Source organism: Lathamus discolor, chromosome 5 (assembly GCF_037157495.1).
Source record: "Lathamus discolor isolate bLatDis1 chromosome 5, bLatDis1.hap1, whole genome shotgun sequence".
Classification (NCBI taxonomy): domain Eukaryota; kingdom Metazoa; phylum Chordata; class Aves; order Psittaciformes; family Psittacidae; genus Lathamus; species Lathamus discolor.
Window position 1 is genome coordinate 90832983 of NC_088888.1, and position 22526 is coordinate 90855508.

The 22526-nt window shown below is 38.2% G+C and overlaps 1 protein-coding gene across 1 annotated transcript in view; it reads left to right on the top strand.

Annotated features, from left to right (window-relative positions):
* ERICH1 (glutamate rich 1) overlaps positions 1–22526 on the top strand; it is a 74709-nt gene that overhangs the window by 14505 nt on the left and 37678 nt on the right. Inside the window, 2 exon segments of the mRNA XM_065681542.1 lie at positions 3648–3839; positions 19480–19614. Coding sequence (XP_065537614.1) covers positions 3648–3839; positions 19480–19614 — 327 coding nt within the window.

The following is a 22526-nucleotide window of genomic DNA, read 5'->3' on the forward strand; positions in this document are numbered from 1 at the left end:
TGAGCAGGTTTTTACCAGATGGATTAATTTCTGATGCCACATAGTGCCAAAGACATCAGGTTAAGCATCATTTTCATTAGGGGAGAACAACTGCTCTGTAGCATCAGGCAAGACCAACCTCCTGTGGTTAAGCCAATGCTCATGGATATCACAGGTTTTTTGGGTTTTTTTTAAGTAACTGCAGCAATAAGGCCCTGAGGAAAGAGCATCCTCTGTCATCTGCAAAATGTTTTGGTAGCTCAGCTCCGAGTCTCTTAACTGCAGAGTGCTTCTTTGGAGCATGTAAAGTTGCTGAGTATGGCAGGAGAGATATTCCTCAGAGCCTAATTTTCTTGTTCAGTGATACGCAGGACAAACTTGTTCAAAAAGTTTTGGGCTGCAGGCAGATACTTTTTTTTTTTTTTTCTTCTTCTTAAGGCTAGAATATATATACTTGGGGTTCCAAATACTTCAGACTGAATCAGTCAGGCTTTGTCAGCTGCTTTCTAGTGGTAGCACCTCCTTCATTCTCCCAAGAAAGGTGTACTGGGATGTGTGGCTTCCTGCTGTCTTCAGAAGGCTTGAAATACATCAGGTTCTAAACAGGGACCTTGTCATGCCTAGGTGTCACTGCTGCTCATTTCCATTCTGCTGTGGTGGCTGGGAATTGCTAGTTGTCTTAAGAGCCAACCTTGCAGTGCTGATATGCACTGACACAGGTGTGAAAGCTTTGCAGCAGTAAAGAACTCCCCCACTCTGCACCCAGCTGCTTCTTCCTGTGTCTGCTGAGAGCTCCAGCCTGTATGACTGGATGCTGCTTTGGTACTGGCAGCTAAACCACGTCTTTGCTGAAGATCCCTGCTGCTGATCTAGATACTTCTTTCTAAGCAAGAGAGGTTTTTGTGAAAGAGTAATTTCCTCAGTATTCACAGCCTCCACAGGCAGGCTTTATTTCAGCTTGCTTTCTGAAGCAATAAGTATTAGAGATGGGAGAGTCCCATGTGAATGAGAAAGAATGAATGTTTCAAAACTGGTTTTGTATTGCTTTCTGAAGCAACGCTAATGTGTGTATAATGTGAGTATAATCCCTATATTTTAAAAAGGAAAGAAAAAGAGTGAGATTTTATAATTTTTTTTTCCTTTTTTTGCGGGCATAGCTGAACAGATGACTAGAGAAATTGGATTTCCAGATGGGGAGCATAAACTCCACTGTAGCTATGGGATGGTTAGCTCTCTCAGCAGATTTGGAGAAAATGTGTTTCCATATATAGATTATTCAGTATCTCAATCATTTGCTTGGAAGAACAGCTTCCTCAATAGCAGTGCTTGAATGTTAATTTATGTACTGCTTTTGGCTGTGCTAGAGTTAATTTTCTTCATAACAGCTACGATGGTGCTATGTTTTTTGAATTTGTCATGAAAACAGTGTTGATAATGCACCATGTCTTGTTTATTGCTGAGCAGAGCTTGCACAGTCAGGGCCTTTTCTGCACCTCACCCCACCCCACCGGTGAGTAGGCTGGGGCTGCTCAAGGAGTTGGGAAGGGAAAGAGCCAGGACAGCTGACCCCAGCTGACCCAAGGTATATCCAATGCCATATGGCATCATGCTCAGCATATAATAAGGGGAGAAGAAGGAGGAAGTGTGGCACATTCAGAATGATGCCATTTGTCTTCCAAAGTAACCCTTACGTGTGATGGAGCCCTGCTTTCCTGGAGATGGCTGAACACCTGCCTGATGATGGGAAGTGGTAAATGAATTTTTGTGTTGCTTGTGTGCATGGCTTTTCCTTGACCCTTTAAACTGTTTTTATCTCAACCCACGAGTTGTCTCAATTCTACCTTTCCTATTCTCTCCCCCATCCCACTGGGGGAGAGTGAGCAAGTGTCTGCGTGGGGCTTAGCTGCCTACCAGCATTAAACCATGACATTTAGTAATGGCTCTACTGGAGTTCATTAAAATGCTGCAATATTAGTAGCAGTACTCAGGGAAAGGATCCAGGATAAACCTCTAGGATAAGTTGCTTTAGAGTCCGAGATCTGCAAAGGGCAGTTAACTTCATCTTATTATATTGCTTGTTTCTACCTACTTTCTCTAGTTGCCCTCTGAGGAGAGTAATTGTGGATTTTGTTTTTCTAGCTGTAGAATATCCTGGCAAGGGAATCTTTTGAAAAGAAAATAGTAACATGTCAGTGTCTGTCTGTCTTTGAACAGCAGTCTTAACCCATAGCTTTCAAAATTGATTGTGCTTGCTTGATGGAGGGCATCACTGCAGCTTGTCACAGGTATTTTCATGTCACTGAATGATGGATAAGTGCAGAAAAACTAACATTTAGGCTTCATAAGCTTTCTGCACAAGTATCTCTTCAGGCTTACACCTTAGCATAGGCCTTTCATAAGGTCACTGATTTTTATGATATGATTATTCAAGAGACTGGACACAAGCAAAAAGTGTTCATGTATGCTAGTAAGAGTTAAAAAAATGTCCAACAAGACATTCTCCCCCATAATTAGTCATTTATATGACTATTGAAGCATATCACCAAGATACGCATAGAGACAAAGTTTGTCCATCAGGGACTGGTGGCTCAAGGATGAAAGTGATTTTTTTCAGTAGTAAAGGAAAGCAATTTATTGAAGACAGTTACGTGATGATAGTATGTTCTTCTGTTAGGCTGCAGTAGGAGCATTTTTATAACACTGTAAGTCCTTTTCTCGTGGCAAAATTACTTTGTTAAGAATCTGCACTGACTTGCTTGTATAGTCTCCATACACTTTATGTTATTAAACTTAAAATTGGAGTCTAGAGAACATGTTTTTCTTCAATTCTCTTAATTCTCTTCTTTTTCTTTTTTTTTTTTTTTAACCCTCCTCCTCCCATCCCACAATATCTGCTTGACTGATTAGAATTCATGAAACTGGGGATGTTTGCAATAGATAAAAACTTTCTTAGTATTACTTGATATTTTCATATAATATGTAATTTCAAGTGTTTGAGATATGCATACATACATATACTCATCAACAAAACTATGATCTTTATATTACTTGCATATATTAGTTTTCTTTAATCAAGTGATCCTTGCATTGAGTAACTAGTAGCAGATTGCCAGTGTCGTCAGAAAGGGGCCCATAAGAGGAAGAGGCGTATAAGAATACTGCTAATTCTGTAGAAATAATTGGGTTACCATGTGTTTCTGCTGCTGTCGACTTCTAGTTTTTTTATGTGGTTGAATAGTTGTAGCTTACTGATTTTAATGAGTGATTCAATTGCAGTGCCTCTGTGCCAGAAGAGACCTGCATTTTGAGCAGCCTTATAACACTTGTGTAGGAAGGCTTTAAAAGAAATTTAAGAAATTAATATGTGTGTTTAGTCTGTAAATGTACTGCATAAATTTATTGCCAAAACGTATTCAAATAGAAGACTTAAAATGTAACCTTGCTAGTGAACTCTGGGGTTTTGAAGCTGCTTTTCTGGCTGAAGTTTAGGACTCTTAATGTACTATTTTCAGTTTCACCTGTAAGAGGTATGGACTACTGAAGACAGATTTGCATGAAACAGGAGAGGAAACTATCTTGTATCAATTAGTTGGGGTTTTTAAAGTCTCCAATTATTTTTGAAACATTGCATTTCTTTCTGTTTAAAATATTTTTTTCTTACTCCACAGTGTTCATAGGTAAAGTACTGAAAAGACTCTATGGTGAAACTTCATCATCTTCTCTTGTGCATACTTCGAGTGGAAAAGAGGAGGTAGTTCTTGGAAATCTGGGCTCAGAATCCAAAGAAAAGAGTTTGGATAATGTTCAGACTTCAGCAGATGCTAGCACATCAACTGATACATCCTGCAAATCAGCTCAAGGTGAGACTACATAGTCTTTTTTCTGATAATACACTTTTAAATATAATTACTTGTCATGAGAACAGTGTAGTATCTACTTTTTTAATCTATTGATACCAACAGAAACTTGAATACAAGCTCTAGTGGTACTTAATACATAAAATACTTGAGGTCAGTGCATAAGTCCTGTTAAAGACAAGAAACAGTGTATACGCATGAATGCAGCATTCAGCAGCAGCCAATTGAAACTTCAGTATAACGTATAACTGTCTCTGGTGAAATGTCTGTGGAATAGTGAGAAAATTACTTATACTGGTAGGACTCTGCTATTAGAGATACTCCTAAACATTGGTGGGCATACGTGATCCAGTGCTTTGTCTTGCCCTCATGTGGCAACAGAAGGCCCATGGGCAGCATAAACCCAACAGAAGTCAAATATCAGTTCAGGCACTATGTTCTGTTAGGGTATGTACCCTGCTGAAGAGCATTATTTTACGTCTGTTTATGCAGTCGAAGTGGTACATGAATATTTTGACAGGTAAGTAGAAGTCCTTTTTCAAATGGGTTGTAAAATGTGGATGCTATGGCAAAAGATGGAGGAGTTGCAAAATGAGGTAGCTGTGTTATTACTTGTGGGTGAAAGGCTCTGTGCACCAAGTATAGAAGTGTGAGTTGCTTTGTCTTGCAGTTCATCTAAACCCAAATTTTGCCAATAGTGAAAGAGGTCATTAAACTGGCTTGAAATAAGGCATGTTTCCTGAGAGTATAAAAAGCTTTCTTTACAGGAGGTGCTCAGCTAAACTTCACAAACAAACAAGGATTGCAAATGTGGCCCAGGACAGGAGGCTAAAGTCCTGAAAGAAGTGAGCAAAATGAGTGGTAGGATTAGAACCCTGTACTACATAAGAACAGATACTTGTCTTGTTCAGGGATCTGCTTGGATGGAGGACTGGTCTGAATTACAAAGGAACTCTGGAGAACTGGCTGATCTTCAAGAATAACCTTCTCAAAGAGCAAGAATGGCTCATTTTGATATGCAGAAAACCAAGCAATTGTGGCAGGATGCCTGACTGAGCTCAGATGTGTCAGGGAACAGCAAGGAGAAAGTGAGAGAACACTAGCTGGGGCAAGACAGGCACAGGAGCTGTGCCAGCACCGTGGAAGCGGTCCTACAGTACCTGAAAAAGGACAGCAGAGCGTGTATGGTAGCAGTAACCAGGCCCAGCAGCTGTCCCATGACAGCAGGCAAGTCTATAGTGACAAGGCAGGTCCAAGGTCAAGCCACTGTGGATTGTCTGTGTCAGAGTGTGCATCAATTAGGGTATGTGCCCGGGCACAGGCGTAGCTGCAGTCTAGCTCAGGCTGGGAGCTGCTTAAAAGCCTCAGCTTAAAAGAAGCTCCTGACTGATATGAGGTGAGCCCTTTTGGAGGTGGCTTCATAGAGGTCTCTCATATGCAGCTCTTTCTTCACAACAGTCTGGATGAACAACTCTGTGATATCAGAGACATGCCGTAAGTAGCGGCAGTTAAGAGGGAGTTCTGGGCCCTTACAACACAAAAGAAGTACAGAGAAGGTGAAAGTGGGTATTTATTAGCTACCAAAGAAAAATACAGAGATGTTGCCTGAGTATGCTGAAATGGAGTTATGAAGGCCAGAGCTCAGCTGGAGTTGAAACTCATGAGGGGGTGTAGGAAGAAACAAGAAGGGGGAGGGGGTGGTGGAGGGGAATAACTTTTCTGATTATTTTATTAGTTTGGTTTTTATACCTGGTTCCCAGTACAATATTCAAGTTAATTAAACAAAAGCATTTGATTCAGAATCCTAATACAGGTAAAAATGTAGCTCATGGGAAAGGGAACAAACATGGAACAAAAAGAACTGTTCTGTGTTTAGGATTTTCACAGTGAAGCAACAAGAATGTTCTTAAATTAACAGCAAACTGACTGAGCTTGTTTTCTGATGGAGGCAAGCAAATCCTATGGTAGTACAGAAGGGGTTCTGCCTTGAGTGATGTTCTACAACTGTATACTTAAAAAACAAACAAAAAAAATGCCTTGAAGAGGGTTGCAGTTATAAACTTGTAGGAAAAAGAGAAATCAGTTACTGTCTGTGAAACCAACAGATAATTTAACTGTTCTTCTCTGGCTGTAGCTTCATTTAAATTTAAGGAGGTCCTGCATGAATAGTCATTTACACATTGTGATTTTATAGCATTGGGCGCTGAAAATATGTCTTTAGTGAAAAGTTCATAAAATTCGGAGCAATAAGCTGTGTGGTCGTGCATGAGGAAAAACATGAGGGCATTGACTGAATTTTTTTGATCATGTAGTATTTTAAGTAACTTTTCTTGTACGCCAAAGGTTATAGGCATAATTAGGAAACAGCCGATCATTTCAGTAGCAGTAGTCTAAGATGGACAATGGAAAATTAGGTAATTTTTGTGTGTGGATACAAGTTCCTTTCTAGTTTGTAAGTGATTACTTCAGTCCTACAAAATGTACTGAATAATTTAATTTAGTGTCAATAAAAAACTAGGATTTCTTTGAAAGAAGTTGACTTAAGTCCAAGTATTTTCTAGGATTAAGTAACATTTTTTAGTATAACTCATCACAATGTTCTACTTGCCTTTAACAGTTATTTTCAAACTGTGAAAATACCATTACTGATTTGCATGAGCTAACACCCCCCGGAGTCTGATATTTATTGAAATGCAGTTTGCAGCATTGCTGTTGAAGCATAATAGGGACTTATGCCCATAAAATTTAAAGACCATACTCTGATATCCTGTGAATACTTGCATTTATGTTCCTTTTTTGAGATCAAGTTGAAGTTGGGATGCTCAGAAGATCAGGGCCCATGCTAATGACTGGTTCTCATTTAATTTTGGAAGATCAATAATTTAGTATCAGAAAAGGTTGTTCCATAAAGCTCCTCATATAGTTCTGGAACTAAAGCTTATGATAAGACCCAGAATAACTGGAGATTGAAGGAGAAATCTGAGGGACACTGTCCTTTGTGACTACAGAGTGATCTTTTGAGTGCTATTAGCTTCTTTTTTTTTTTTTTTTAGCAAGGTTGTAGTTCTAGTAGGGATTGGAGGTGCCACACTTCGGAACCCCAAAAAACATATGTATTATCTCTTGAAAATAGAATTATTTTTTATTTTAAATTAATTAAACCAAAAAAAACCCAACCACCTGCCTGTGGCCAAAATTTCCGTTCAAGCGCATATTAAGATGTACTTTCCCTTTGGATTGTCCTAAATCGCATTTTGGTTTTGTGCTATTCTACCATCAGTGGAAAAAAATGAATATGACTAAAATAGGAGTTCCTCCCTACCCCAAAGCAATTAGATAAGCCCTGCTAAACATTTTCCCTTTTAAGAACTTCACTCTTCCATTGCAAAAACTATAGTTCTTAATTTCAGAAGATGGAAGAAAACAGTTTTTCTTGCTTCAATGTAAAATTTAAGTGGGACTAGATAACCAGCTTTATTACCTTAAATGATTTGAAGATAAGCATACATGTAATAAACCTGAGCCGCCTTGGCAGACGAAGTATTAAAAGAGGAAATAGAAAACTGAAATGTCCTACAAATAAGAGGACTTAATTTATTTTCCCCTAAGCTTGCAAAGATGCTTCCAAGTCCAGTATTATAAATGCTTTAAAACTTGCTGTACCATAAAAAAATAGTGTCTGGCAAAAGACTGAGAAAGCATTTCTAAGTATGATAATTACTCATTTGGGCATGGGCTTTGACTAAGTTTTGTTCTGAGGATCGGTTTTGTTTGTTTCTGGCCCTTGATAGGTCAGGATCTACTTGCAACAAGGATTAATTTCATGGAGGGTATTTCTCTTGAGGTCTGCAGTTACATGATTTCTGTTGATACTTTAAAATCTCACCAATCAGTTTTAATACCTTTATATATTCAAATAAACATGCATGCTTCTGACCAGATACTTGCAAACTGTAGAGTTGGCTCTTTTAATGGCCTCCTTAGTCTCAGGCCTTTTTCTTGGCCAGAATTATAACCACTTTTTAAAGGACTTGGGATTTACTGATATTTAGCATCTTCCCTATAAAAACTAAAATGTAAGAGTTGTTGAAGAAGGATAATTGTATGCAATTTAAATGTATAGTATTCAAATTTTATATAAATTATATAGAATAAAGTGTGTGTATATATATATATGTAAATGTATAGTGTAAAGCATGCTGTTCCACTTTTGGGTTTTGTCTTTTCCCTAATTCTGAAAAAGGAAATTGGAATGCAGAAAGCCTAATGTCTTGGATCATTTGGAGACAACCTATTTGATTTTTTTTTTTGTTTGTTTCCTTCATTTATTTAAGTGAAAGGTAATGCAGAAAAATACTAAGCTGTTACTATTCGTAAGTTTTACTGGGTTTGGTTGTTTTTATAAAGGAAAACATATTATGTCATGTAAATAGATAAAATGCAATTTATTCCATATTCATTAAATATATATCTATCAACTGTGAAATATCCCAGCATTGTTACCCTATTTGAGGAATTCCTGAAAAAAAAAAAAAGTGCAGCTGTGTAATTTTCATAGGTGTTTTTTTGTTGTCCCTCTTAATTTTTCTATTAAAGTTATTAATGCTGACAGTACATTGTGTTTAAGACATCATCACTGGGACACTTGGACTGCATCCTTACTCATCTTAATCCTGTCTTTCTGCAGCCATATTATAGAAAACTTACACTTGTAACAGAGGTGCCTAGAAGACAGAACTTGTCTAAAAAATTTGCCTGGACAGCCCTGGCTTTTAGTTGGTCAAATTGATGAAGTGCGCGTACTTGAAAAATTAAACTCTAGCAGTACCTAATGCAATAAACAGCTTCAGAATTATTAAGCAATTCTGCTTCTTTTTAGTTAATTGCTCTGAAAAGCTGTCTATTGTGAATAAGCTAAAGAGCAATGGAGGTTATAATTATTATACAACAAAGTGTTGTCACAAGCTCCTGTATTATTCTCTCAATGGTTTAAAATTTCTCTCATTACATACTGTATTACAGTGGCATTCTACTGTGGAAATAGCACAGATATATCCAGAAAGCGAGTATTTGACTGAAGACACCAACCTCTGGTGTCTGTGGTAGAAATGGTTCCCAAGCAGATTTACAAGCTGGTCACTGTATGCTTGCAGGGAACGTAGAGATCTGGGGTTTGAGGGGGCAGACACACAAACCACACAGTCTCTGCTCAGACTGAGTGGGCTGCATGTATGATATCTGTAACTTCTGTTGTGACAGAAGCAGCCTTGTAGTTCAGTCTCCAGCTCCCCTAGCAATGCTTTTTTTGTGTTTTTTTGGATTTTTTTTTTTATTTTATTTTTACTTTTTTGCTGCTGGTTGGCAGATTCTTTCCTTTTCCAGTGTTCTCATGTATATACATTGGCTCATTCTGCTCTTCTGCATCTTCATTTCAAACAGTTTAGCTGTCATGGAGAAATCTGCTGGCCTCTGCGATAACTGAAGGCAATTTAACAAGTAGTTCATCTAGTATGTAGCGGTTGCCTAATTGGAGTAGAAAATGCCAGCTTTAGCTGCAAGTGTAAACAAGCTCTAAGCCTAAATGTAGCCAGCTGCAGGAAAACTAATTATCTGGAGAAAGGAAACAAAAGATGTCTTGTGTATGGACTTAATAAAATGGTGGTGTTTCAACTAGAGAAGGGCTGATAGACAGTCCTAAGGTGGCTGAAACTGTAGCATAGTAATTGTGCGTGATAATGTTCTCATTGTCCACCTTGTCTCCCTGTTTGAAATTATTTTGATGTACTGATGACAAAACAGGCTGTGTGAGATGTCTCTCATGTTCCCATTTACACTAGGGAGTTTATTACTTATGCTGCCATTGTCAAAATCATAGTTGTTCTGAGTCAAATTTCATGTTTTCTGCTCTTAACATGCTAATTTCATACTTGTCTTTCCTACCAACTGTACCCTGTAACCACTATCTGAAAAGTGGAAATGCTTATCTGGACTTAGTACTAAACTATGTTCTGGGAAAATGATTTTTCATATTTTTTGTGCTCTGGGGGTTTGCATTATTTTTGTATGCAAACAGGAATGGGCTCTTGCTGATGAATTCCAATTATAGAAGTAAAAAAGTGTGTGTGTGAGTTCAAAACCTTAAACTTTGTTTATTTCTATTCTGATGAGCACATCTGTTTATTTTTTGGTCTAGTTCCAGGTAAGTCCCAGTAATGACATAATCACTTAATCAGTGAGGGTAATTAACTAATTACAACTTACACATGGTCTTTTAGATTCAGTGTTGTTGCTTTTATTCAATATAGATAGATAGATAGATAGATAGATAGATAGACAGGGATGTATTTGGCTTTTGAAAAGTGTGTTGAACAAATAAGATCTGTAGCACTAGAAGAAATAATTGAGCTGATTACTAACTTAATTTTAAGATAGCTTTATTCTCCTGCTTATACAGCTAGAATTCTTAGACACTTAATCAAAACGTTGCCTATAATCATACACCAGGACATATGAGACACTGGAACTTTTCAGTAATACTTAGATGGATGTTGATTTCATCATTACCTCGTATATTCAACTTTCACATAAAACAGCTTGTTACCACTCTTTGAACTGGCTGTCTTGTAATCTTTAAATTGCCACCTGCCTATTGTCAAATTCTGCTCTGCAAGTGTTCTGTTTCTTGGTTTCCTTAACCAGGGCTTTTTCCCTCCTTCAGTCTCACTTTGTATTTTGCTTTGTTTTCATTACTTTTTCCAAGGGAATGTAGATATTTTAGTGGTTCATAGGTAAAAATTCTTCCTCAGATGATGAGTGAGAACAAGAGGAATAAGGATTTTCACTTCTTTTTTTAATGTCTTTTTTCCTGACTGATAAAGAATGTCCGCTACTTCTAAGGTAATGAAACTGAGGCTGGGTTATTATGATGCTAACTCCTGTGTCCAATAAAATAGATCATAATATAGCCTTTCTAGGTGTCCAATAAAATCCCTTAGAGTTAGTGTACATGTGGGAGGTGCCGAGGGAAGTAAATCTGGGCTCTCTTGTTTGACTTTTTTGTGTGGTGTGTTGGTTTGTTTGTTTTTTGGTTTGGGGTGAGTTTTTGGTTTTGGTTGGGTTTTTTTGGATTGGGGGGTTTTTGTTTGGGTTTTTTTTAAGGATTTCCCATCTCAGCTTTAGGCTTTGTAAATTGGGCATATCTTCATTGACCTTAATTTCCTTCTGATGATTTTGTTTTTCATCAAGCTGAAGAAGACAATGATGAGGAAGTACTGAGGATTTTCTCAAGTTGTTTACTTCTTATGCTCTAGTTCTCTGAGCATCAAGCCCCCTCAGAAAAAGTTTGACCATGTTAATTTAATGGATAACTTGCAGTTATTCCAATGGAAATATTAACAGAAACCAGAATGGTTTAAAACTGTGTTTTAAATAAACAAGCAAAAAAACCAAAATGCTTGTAAGGTATGAAAAGCAAAAGAAAACAGTTACCTGTTTGGGTTTTTTTGCTTTGTGGTTTGGCTTTTGTTGTTTTCCTTTATATAGGTATATTTAATGATGTATGGCATAGTTTAAAACAGGAAAAGAAACAACTTTGTATTAGTTTCTAGGTCATCTTACACCTGTTTCAGGTCTTAAGAAAAAAATTGGATTCCTGCTGCTCATACAAGTGAGGCACTGATAAGGCCTGGTATTGAGTGGAAGAGAATGTTAGTTTTATACTGAAGATGCAATCTACACTGAAATAAATACATAGCCATAGAAAGTGTAAGAAGTGCAAATGTGTTTATGGGAATAAACTACTAACCTTTACAGTGAAAGAAAGCTTAAGAGTGTGGTAAAATGCTGTTGTATGGGAAGGACTTACCTGGGCCTGTAGAGGAGGTGAATGAGACAGCTTTGAGGAATAAGGAATTGTCAAGGTAACGTGTTACAGGTGTTTGAACCTAAGTACAGTAGATTTTAATAAAATGGAAAGTTGATTTGAATTGCAAAAAAAGAATTTAAAAACAGAATTAATAAAATCCAATGTAGGCAGCTTTTGAAAAGTACAGAGGGCTTAACAAAAAGGTAACTAAGTTGGCAATATTTGTAGAAGTATTTGGGACATTTAATACAAGAGGAGTGTATGGATCATCAATCATTTGGATGTTGTCATTACTCCTCTTTCCATTCTCCCTCCTTTCCAATCATACTTATGTTTGAACAGGAAGGCTGAAATGTAGCTTGTCAAATATTAAGTAAACCCTTCTTTCAAGAAATATTGCAATGTGCTTAGTTGAAAAGGGTTGGGATTCCATCCCACCAAACCCATGGGCAGCACTGAATGACTGTATCTAGTTTCACTGAAAATATAATTGTCTTAGTACATTGGAAAGGACAAACGGTAAGGCAGGCAGTCAGCTACTCCTTTCCTCTTGCATTCTCTTCAGTTTGCATGCTCTACAGGGGAGAGAGCTGGGGGTTGCTGCCGTAGGAGTTGGTTCCAGACCCAAAGCAGTAGGCAAACGTTAGCTCCCTAGGGATGTGCCTACTGAAACTTTGTACTCATCTGAGCTCCTGAGAAGCCTGGTGGTCATGAGGGCTGGCTGCAGATGATCATATGCTGGTGGGATGAAAGAGAAATCATTTTGCTCATCCATGTGGTAACTGGTGGAAGTCATCACAGGCCAAGGAGCCAAAGGCTATGGGTAGAAAAATAAATTTTCAGTCAAAAGTCTTGCAGACCTAGCTTTGTTTATCTGATCAAGTGTACTGAGTCACCAGTTCATAAAAAGGAATGCCTAGGAAAGACTTCCATAACTCCTGACTGCATTTACTTCATAGTCATTTCCATTATTTGAGAAGAGGGAGCAACCTCTTATCTGGAGGTTTCTCTTTTTATCTAGACTTTCTCTTTTTAATGAAGTGAAGCAGTTCTAGTAATATGAAGTGTCAGAACGGAGGCTGGAGTGAACTGACTTGAGTGACAAGTTGTTACCAGACATAAATGGCACATGTATATCCTAAGAATTTGGAACAGTCTACTGTAATATGGCTAGGCTTCTATTATTAATAATTAATATTAAAAAATTATAATAAGTCTGGGAATGCAGTGGAAACATGCTATTTCTTGAACATCAAAGGATAGTGGATTTTTCCTCTTTAAAAATAATTGAATAAAGCAGCAGAAATTAAGGTCAGTCCCCCCCAAAAAAAAAACCAAACCAAGAGTACTGTTGCCTCCATTAGTATATAGTGACCACAATGTGTCAAAGAGAGTATAGCAATAAAGTAAGCGAGCATATTGTACTACTTCCCCATGGTGTGCTCCAACAGTTTGCTGTTGGAGTTGCTTGAGGACTTTCAGAGCCAGAGAAAGACATGGATCTATTTAATTACCCGATTTTCTTTTTTTCATTAATTTGTTGTTTGAATCTATGTAATTGTGCCCTTTAGAATGGAACTATATGCCTTGAAGTTTTACCTGCCGTACAGGTAAATTTACTGTTTAAAGTAGAATAGCAGACATCTTCAAAATTCTAGAGCTGAAGAAACTCTGCAGATGAAAATACCTTTTCAGTATTCATGTACAGGTATTGGTGCCAATAAAATATGTGACAGTAGCAACTAATGTAACATGAGATTACTGAATGTCTTATGAGCACCTAATTAACTTTATTTAGAAAGAGATGAAGAATCCTTGGAAGGAGCATGTTTTCTTAAGCCAAAAAGTGGTTTGAGTGACTCTCCTTATTTATTCTAGTAAAGTTCAGGTAATGAGGGAATGGATATTTGCAGATGAGAGAAATTTTTCTATTAGTTAAATTACTGATATTGTGCACTAGAGGTATTAAAACAAGCTAAAGGAATTAGACTGTAAGAATAAGCTATATTCATTAGCTCTCCATAAAGGGAGTTCCATAATTTTGTGAGAGGGAAGTTCCTACCTGAGGTAGTGAATTTGTATGGAAATAATTCATCAGCTCTCCCAATCACCCAGCTAAGCAGCACAACATTTCCATTACTGTGTGATGATTATCATGTGAGTAAAACAAATGACCATCAGTAAATGACCGTCCATTCTTTGCTAGGTTGTTTATTATTACCGTAATTTTCTCTCTCTACCAAGTGTGACATACCTAGTATTGAGGGAGAGAATCCTGCTGAAGGCTAAGGTCAAGCAGCAGGAATTATGCAGCACACTAAGGAAAAGGATTGTACTTTCTGATTTCACAGAAGACTACTTGAGCTAAAAGGTTCTGCCTTTGTGGAAAGCACTCTGTTGTGTGTGTTGATTTGAGACTGGAAAACAATCCTGTAAAAGTCAACCTGTGAGCAGAAGATGATTGCACACCATATAACAGCTTGTGTTTCTTAAGTTACTCTGACATACCTACCATGACAGACTAACTATAGCTTGATGTTCAAGAACTTGGATATCATCAGAACAAAAATGTACATACACTGGGCAACGGAATGCGTTTGGGATAAACAGATTTGTTACAGCATTCATGGTGATGAAGGACTATTAATGCCTTCACATTGATAACTGGAAAAGTACCTATTTTTCAGTACCACAGGTTAGAGGACCCTCAATGTGTTATGTTCTGCTATTAGTCACTGATACCACCTTTGCTCTACTTAAATTTTTGAAGGAGGAGACAAAAATCTCTTGCCTGTGATTTGCATGTGCATTGTCTTTAAAGACACTTGTCTTGCAAGCCAATGAGGGAGAAAGTGATACTGGATCTATATTGTGTAGAGAATAAAGAAGGGTTGTATGTGTGCACTGGGAATAGTCATGGTTTTCAGGTTGTAGTCTCAGTAATAAAATGTAATAAAAATGAGGAATAGCTAGAAGATGGTCATGTTCTAGCTTACGTAATAAGTAAAACTATACTTTAATACAAACTTTTTAAGGGAGATAGCAGGTCTTTTTAGAGCCTTACTTTTGTCCATGCTATATCTTTTGTAACACCACACAGTAAGTGCCTCCTAAGAATAATGACTTTTGTAGAAGGTGTGACATTGAACTTGTCAGACCTTGGATCTAGTATTAAACCCTCTCTTCTTTTGCTTTTCTGTAAAGATCTCTTTTGCAGAGTGAACTCTTCCATGTGGAGAAGTGATAGCTGGGTGTTCCCAGGGAATAATTGTGTGGGAAAGATCGCAGTTGTGGTCAGGCTGGGCTGACTTGATGGTCATCTGGGGGAGATGGCAAGATGTTCTAGTGGAGTTCTGGACTTGAATGATATATTTGCCCCAGGAGTCCTGCCCTGTGGGAGCACAGCAGTGGGTTACCAAGGATTTGAGTTGCAGAGAAGTGCTTCGTGGGAAAGGCAAGATATATGTATACCATTGAGAAGCTCTACTGAGTGTGTACACTGGGGCTTCACTGTGCTAGACACAGCCAGTTCCAGCTGGATCCAACCCACCCACTGCAGGGCACATCTGAGCCCAACCCTGCAGCAGAGGTGATGGTGCCTCTGGAGAACATGTGTGAGAAAGGAGAGAACACTCCATGGGAGGATGGAACAGGAAGGACTGACAAGTAACGGCAGGAACAGAGTCAAAGGAGGTGCTCTGTGGTTGATCGAATGTTCCTGAAGGACTGCAGCCCACAGAGAGCCCCCACTGGCACCGAGGAAGAGTAGAAAGGAAGAGTCAGCAAAGAGAAGCTGTTACATACATACTGTAAACAGCTTCCAAGGCCACCTTGCGCTGCCTCACTGCAGAGACTGAGTGTAACCTGAGGTGATAGTTAGCTGGGAGGAGAGAAGTTGGGAGTGAACATGAGCTGGAGAGGAAAGGTGTTTTTCTGAAGTGTTTTAATGTTTACATTTTTAATTTTTGCTTCTGTTTCCCAATGGCCAAGTCAGTAAATAAATATTTTGAATAATTGGCAGTAAATTAAATCAATTTTCCCAAGTTGAGTCTGTTTTGCCTACAGCAGTAGCTGGGAAGAGATCTCCCTGTCTTTGACATATGAGCTCTCTCATTCCTGTGCTTCCCATGTTTTCTGTACCTCACCTTCATCCTGTGTAGGGGGAGTTTAGCTGCTAGCCAGGTTCAACCCACCTTAGAAACTTGGAAGCAATTCAGTCTCTGCCCAGGGTTTAATCAGGCTTACCAGCAAGCAAAGGACCAAGATTATACGAACATGTCTGACCAGCTCTGCATTTGAGGTGTGCCTAAGCACACTCTGTGTTCTGGAGATCTGAAAACCATGCTAGTGTAATCTACCACTTCCTGGGTTCAGCAGTGGCAGTCATTTTTCTCCTTAGTAGCTGGTGCAGCGCTGTGGTTTTGACTTTCAGCCTGGGAACAGCACTGATAACACCGATGTTTTCAGTTGCTGCTCAGTAATGTTTATGCTGACCAAGGACTTTCTGAGTCTCATGCTCTGCCAGGGAGGAGGGGAAGCCAGGAGGAAGCAGAGACAGGACACCTGACCCAAACTACCCAAAGGGGTATTCCATACCACAGCACGTCATGCCCGGTATATAAACTGGGTACGGTTACCCGGAAGGTCTAGATCACTGCTGGAGTTGGGCTGGGTATTGGTCGGTGGGTGGTGAGTGGTTAAATTCTCTTCCTTTGTTATTTCCCTTACAATTATTATTATTGGTGGCAGCAGCAGTGATTTCTGTTATACCTTAGTTACTGGGCTGCTCTTATCTCAACCTGTGGGAGTTACATGCTTTCAATTTCTCTCCCCATTCCTCCGGGAGCGGGGTGAGGAAAGGCGGGAAGTGAGCGAGCAGCTGCATAGTTCTGGTTTACCGGCTGAGCTTAAACCACAACAACCACTATTGAGCTGCAGGTAGGGGAAAGTTTAAGGATGCTTAAAGTTAGCCTTAAAATATCCTGCATGTGCCTGAGATAATGACAGACTGGGCGGTTGGCAGTCTTACGTGGCTGGAAGCTTTACCCTCAGCTCCTTCTTAAAAGTCCCAATACTTGATTGCAGTAGGATAGCAAGGGATAATATAGCTAGGCCATTTACTGACATACTCACAGGTGCAACCTTGGTAACAGTATAGTTTAGATGCATTTCTCTACTCTGTGCACAAGGTTGATTTACATGAAAAGGAGCTCTTAGTGTGGGGAATATTGTGGAGAAGAACATGTATAGGAGGCAATTAAAAATATTTATTCTATATTCTTAGTTAGCCTTTAAGAGTAATGCTTGTTGTCTTTATAGTTTTGTAAATAACCTTTAGTGCTTTTTTCTTCCAAAAAGAAAACTTACAAAATGGGATTCATGACTTTTTAACTATTGGAAATGAGAGTATTCTTGAATATCTCCAGTATCTGATTAGTTTCATTAGTCAAAGAAAAAAATTTTAATGTCACATTTTTATAAGCTTAACCATTTGCTTTGCAGCAATGTTTATGATTTTATACCCAAGCATTCTCAGCCCAAGGAGACATGCTCCAGGCCAGAAAAGTCTAGATTTAATAGTTCGAGATTGAGAAATTTGTTACACTGAGATTATACAGATGTGTATTTTTTATGATATGATAGCAGTTTGGTTTTACATACTTGCACAGGATTAGCGAAGACTAAAGCTTGATTTATGGTTTGCAGACTACTTGAGGATGTATATGGGGTGAATAAATATGGCTTTTGGGAACTCCTGTTTAAACTTGAAATTGCTTTGTTTCATCGTTCATTTACATAGCAAAAGTTGTTACTGTTCTTTGTAAGATTAGGTGTTACAGATATTTCCCCAAATTCTGTCATGTGTAACTGTTTTGTCCTGGGAAGCTATTATCCCAATATATCTACTTCTTTTAAGATTAAAGGGTTTGAGTTAGGTGGGACTGCTGCAAATTGAGTTTAAAGTTCTCATGGCAATGTTTGTTTCACAAAAACCTAAATTCAAATTGGGGAAAAAATGGAAAATTTAAAATTGTTCAGAAGGAAGTCATTCAAGAAGTATTTTTACATCCTTGTAATTTAAAACTGTTGCCAATTAGCACTTCATCATTAATGAACCGGGATGGGGGGCGGAAATCAATGCGCAAGTACTGCCAGTTCAGTGACTTGGCATCATCTTCATAGAAAGGATCTGTTGAAGAATTATGCCACATTAATTTTTAGTGGATCTTTTTCCAAATCATGTAATTGCATGTAATTTCATCTTTCTGTATTATTTATTTCTTTTCCTTTATTATCCTTTAAAATAAGCATCATCAATATCAGTTTGAAATTTTCTGGCTTGTTCAAGAAAAAGCAGTAACTTCCTAATGTATTCTCAAAACAAAATAATTACATCCTGATGATGAAAACAGCTGTGATGTAGCTTTTCAAAAGTACTTTGAATGTTCTGAAATGTACTTCATCATAGATATCTAAAATGATCAGTCCTACTGAACTCTTTGAAGTGTGCTCTCTGAGAAATGTCAGTGTATAGTTAAATTATGTATTTGCATGCAATGTGTATAGTTAAATTACACCTCAGAAACAGATGCCTAACCAGAAATCTCTATCAGACACAACTTCATTTTAAATGTTTAGTTATTAGTTTGATCATAGTAGCTTGGTACTAGATTCAGATCGTCTGGGATCTTCAAGCAAGCTTGTGGTGTAAGGAAGTTAATTTGTGTCCACCTGCTAAAGTTACTATCTTAAAAGTTCTGGCTATGTGTTTTAAAGGAGCAGATGGGCCCCTATGAGGGGAAGGCTAGTTCTGTGTCTGTGTTGGCTTATGGAGCAAAACCAACCAACAACAAAGAAACCCACCACACTGAACTGTCTGAAATTACGTTGCAGCATCTGGAGGCATCCTTACATCCTGGCCTTCCGGAAAGCTTTTTGTTTCCCTGTGGTTGAGATACACTGCTGAGAAAAAAAAAAAAATACAGTATGCTGTCTGGACTGGTTTCATGTAACTGGAGGAGAGGTGCATCTGTTATTCCAGCAGAGTTAGTTCTTATCTGATGTGCAAATGAAAAGTTTATGCTGCCACACTTGAATGCATTTTTAAATACCTTTTAGAGGGGAAAGAAGTCCCACAAAAACGGTCTACTGCCATCATCACAAATGATTTCCTATACAGTGGAGTAGTTGGAAAGCTGGTGCTTGACACATTTCTACCTTCCTCAAGCACATACAGACACAGAAAGAAACAGAGAAAGGATGAAGAGATGCTTGGGCAGCCAAGGGGAAACAAGCATAGGCTATGTTTAAAAGGTCTGTAAATGGACCAGCCACAGTTCTGTGATTCTTTTTCTATTTCTTCTATGGCTTTATAATCAGCTTGAATCTCCCCATCCATCTTTTATAAAACCATTTGTAAAGAAGCAGTGTTTGCTCATGCTGGATGGGGAAAAATGTGTAGAATGTCTCTTAAAATATCACTGTAAATGGAAGTTTCTTCTGAAGTTGGAGTAGAGAAGTTGTCTGACACAAGGAGAAAAAATGTTTCTGATGGGAAGAACCAAACTGTGTAGTATTTAACTGTAGCTGGTATGGATTTTGGTGCAGTTTTGTTTGTGATAGGGTAATTTCAGTGTTCTAAACCTGACTTTCTCTCACTTTCTTTTTATCTGTAAGGATTTTTGAGACCACATATTATCATTGCTGTAGTTGGGAAAACGTTTGAAAAAATCTATACTGAAATCAATAGGCAGACACTTTGTGTTTTCTGTTTTGTAGGTAGTGACAGTACAATTGTGCATCCAAAGAGAATGTACACAGTGAGTCTTCCTCCGGAGGGTTACGTTGCAGATACTCCAGATGCCGTTAGAATTTCAGCTTCTGAAACCTCAGAGAGTAGTGCTGACTCAACAGGTAAGTGTGTATGGTTGTTACTATGATGAATTTTTCTCAAGTGAAACTTTTTTAACAACTCTTATCAAGTAGACCCAAATTGCAACAGTTACGTATTTAAACTGTTGCTGCCAGTGGGTGTCACTCTTTTGCAACATAAGCACAATGAGAATGTACATCCCTATGGGTTGGTTTCCATTGTTAGAGTTTGAAGACCAGATTCCTCACTTGGTTATAGCTGTACAGTGTCACTCAGCTTACTGAAACTACATAAAGTTTAACTGAGGGCAAAGTCTTCGACTCCTCCCACTGAAGTGCCCCATGTATATCCATATTATGCCTGCCTACAGTCATATTACTTTTAAGAGTGAATGCTAGATAAAGTTGTTCTAATTAGTCTTACTTCTGATGTTCTGAGGAATTGGGCAAATTCTTAACAACCTTACAAATTTACCTCTCCAATTAGAAGAGGCATTTGCCTGATTGGAGTTGATGAGGGGAGGTTCCAGTCCTTTAGCACTGACAAGTTTTCTGATGAGAAACTGTGACCAGGTAACTTCAGAACCAGTGTTTAGTGTTGTCAAAGGATAAAAGAGAAGCAGTGCAGGATCTGTAAAGAAGGAGGCTCTAAGTTGGCATCAGTTAGAAACATGGCTTTCTGAATGATGTTGCCAGAATTAAATGGATTCTGTCTGTCTTAGAAGGAAGTCCTAAGCTTAGATAAGACAAGTTAATTTTGTTTTTTCAGTTGTGATGCTGCTGTAGATGTATGTTTGTCCAAAATCAATGTCATTTGCTGCTAGGGGCAGTCTACAGCCAACAAAATATCCAGGTGAGCTTGCTGAAGTAAAACGCTTGATGCGTAATGTATATTGAACTACTATATCTACTTCAGCCTGGAGACTGTCTAACTATAAGGAAAATCAGAGATACAACCTGCAGATACGGAAAGGCAAATGCTCCTTGCATTTGAAAGTAGTACCCACAAGGGTGAATTACTGGCTTGAAAGTTGGGTCTGTATTCTGAGCTCTATTCTGAACCTGAGTACAAGCAGAACTATCAAAGTAGCTTAAGAGACTGAAACAAAGCACAGCGTGACTTGTGGCACATCAAGAATATTCTTTCTTGGTGTGAAATGGTTTAAAGATAGTTTTTGGATTGGGTGAGAAGTAACTTTATCAGAACAACATGATAGTGGGTCTTGATACTGTTGGGATTATGGGTAGGAAGCTGTTCTAAATCAGAGCTTCCAGGTTGTACTTTTCTCTTTACATTAGATAGGATTCATATTCAGAATCCAGAGCCTGTTTCAATGCTGTCCTTAAATTTTTTGAATTACATAGTTCTGTTTGGACAGTTCGTTGGGTTTCTGTTTCCCAGCACAGAAATCAGTTCCAGCTGCTTATTCTGATAATGAAGCACCCTTTCTCTCCATGCCATATAATCTATGTTTATTCTTTGATGTGCTCTCCTTTCAGATATTAGAGGGATACTCTTCTTCTTCTGTATTATGCTAATAAAACTAAATGAAGTCTCATAATGCTTTGTGGTTAAATAGACCTGTAACATTCACTTTTGTACAGGGGGGACTTAAGTGACTTCTAAATAAAGCATTAGAACACAAGCCTCTGAACACTGCTGCAAAGGAGGTATATCCTTATTAAGGTATCAGTCCAGAAGTTCTGTGAGAAATTTACACAGCTGCTGTTGAAAATCTATGAATAAATCCATATGCATATTAGATGTTTATATATTGCATAGCAGAAAAGTAGAATAGAATTCAGGATTGTGTTATATTGTCCCTTTTTAAGGTCATATAAATATTTGGGTTTACAATGGATAGATTATTGATCAGTGACGTGACTTGCTCATTTTGTAGATTTAATATTTTCCTCTAGTATTTCAAAATGAACTTACTCAACTATGATAGCAGTAAGTACTGTTCTGGTGTTGCTTGGTGACAGTATTGACTGTTGGATGGTGATCTCTTTTAGCTGATCCCAGTCTCAGTGTTCAGGAAGAATAGGTTTTGGACTTCAGCCACTTTAACAGTTAGCAAATGCATCTAGAATTTTGGGAGACTTGTGTTTGGATTGGTTTGTTACTTGACTACAATTTATCACTGAATCGAGAAAAAGGAAGTTCTAAGTGATCTCTGGAGGTTTTTAATTTGTTTTGTTTACAAGGTAGGTTTGACTATAAATGTCATTTTTGCCAGGTATTTTGCCTAATTTGATCTTAAAAACCGCCACATACGGAGATTTTTCTTATGTGCCCTTTTCCATTTGCTCTAGTGTTTCACTACCCTTTAATGCTACATCTTTCTTGCTGCAGCTTAAGGCCTTTATTATTTATTCTGCCTAAATATGGATTAAAGAATTAAAGATCTGTGCTAATCCTGCAAGGCTGAGGGACATGGTTAACTTTACTTGTGTTTATGTCTCAAATACATAAAATCTATTGTAGGACAAAGGCTGTGATTTCAGGCAACCTCACTGTGGATTGCTTAGTTTGCACATCACCTAGATTTAGTTGTATATCCGTTAAATCTTCTTTTGAAAGGAAAAAAGTAAGCCCCAATGGGAGCTTTTGACAGTGAAGAAAAGAGATGGAGTCTGCATATCTGCATGTATGAACATTCTATGTATTCTGTTTCATTTAGAAGTGCCACAGCTGTTCCCAAAGAAGCAGCTCCATAAGGCGGAAATGCAGATCTAGTGCTGCATTGTTTTACTCCTGCTACTGTCTACATGACATATTTTGAAGGTTAAGAGGCTGTCTTCTGCTGTGTTACGTAAAAATGGAGCATATTGTATATATGGGTAACAAAGGCTGCCTTGTTAGCCTTTTCTAGTCTTTGAACCTAGAAATAGGGCAGATAAATTCTGCGGAAATTCAGACAAATGAAAACCTGACTCAGAAAATAATTTCA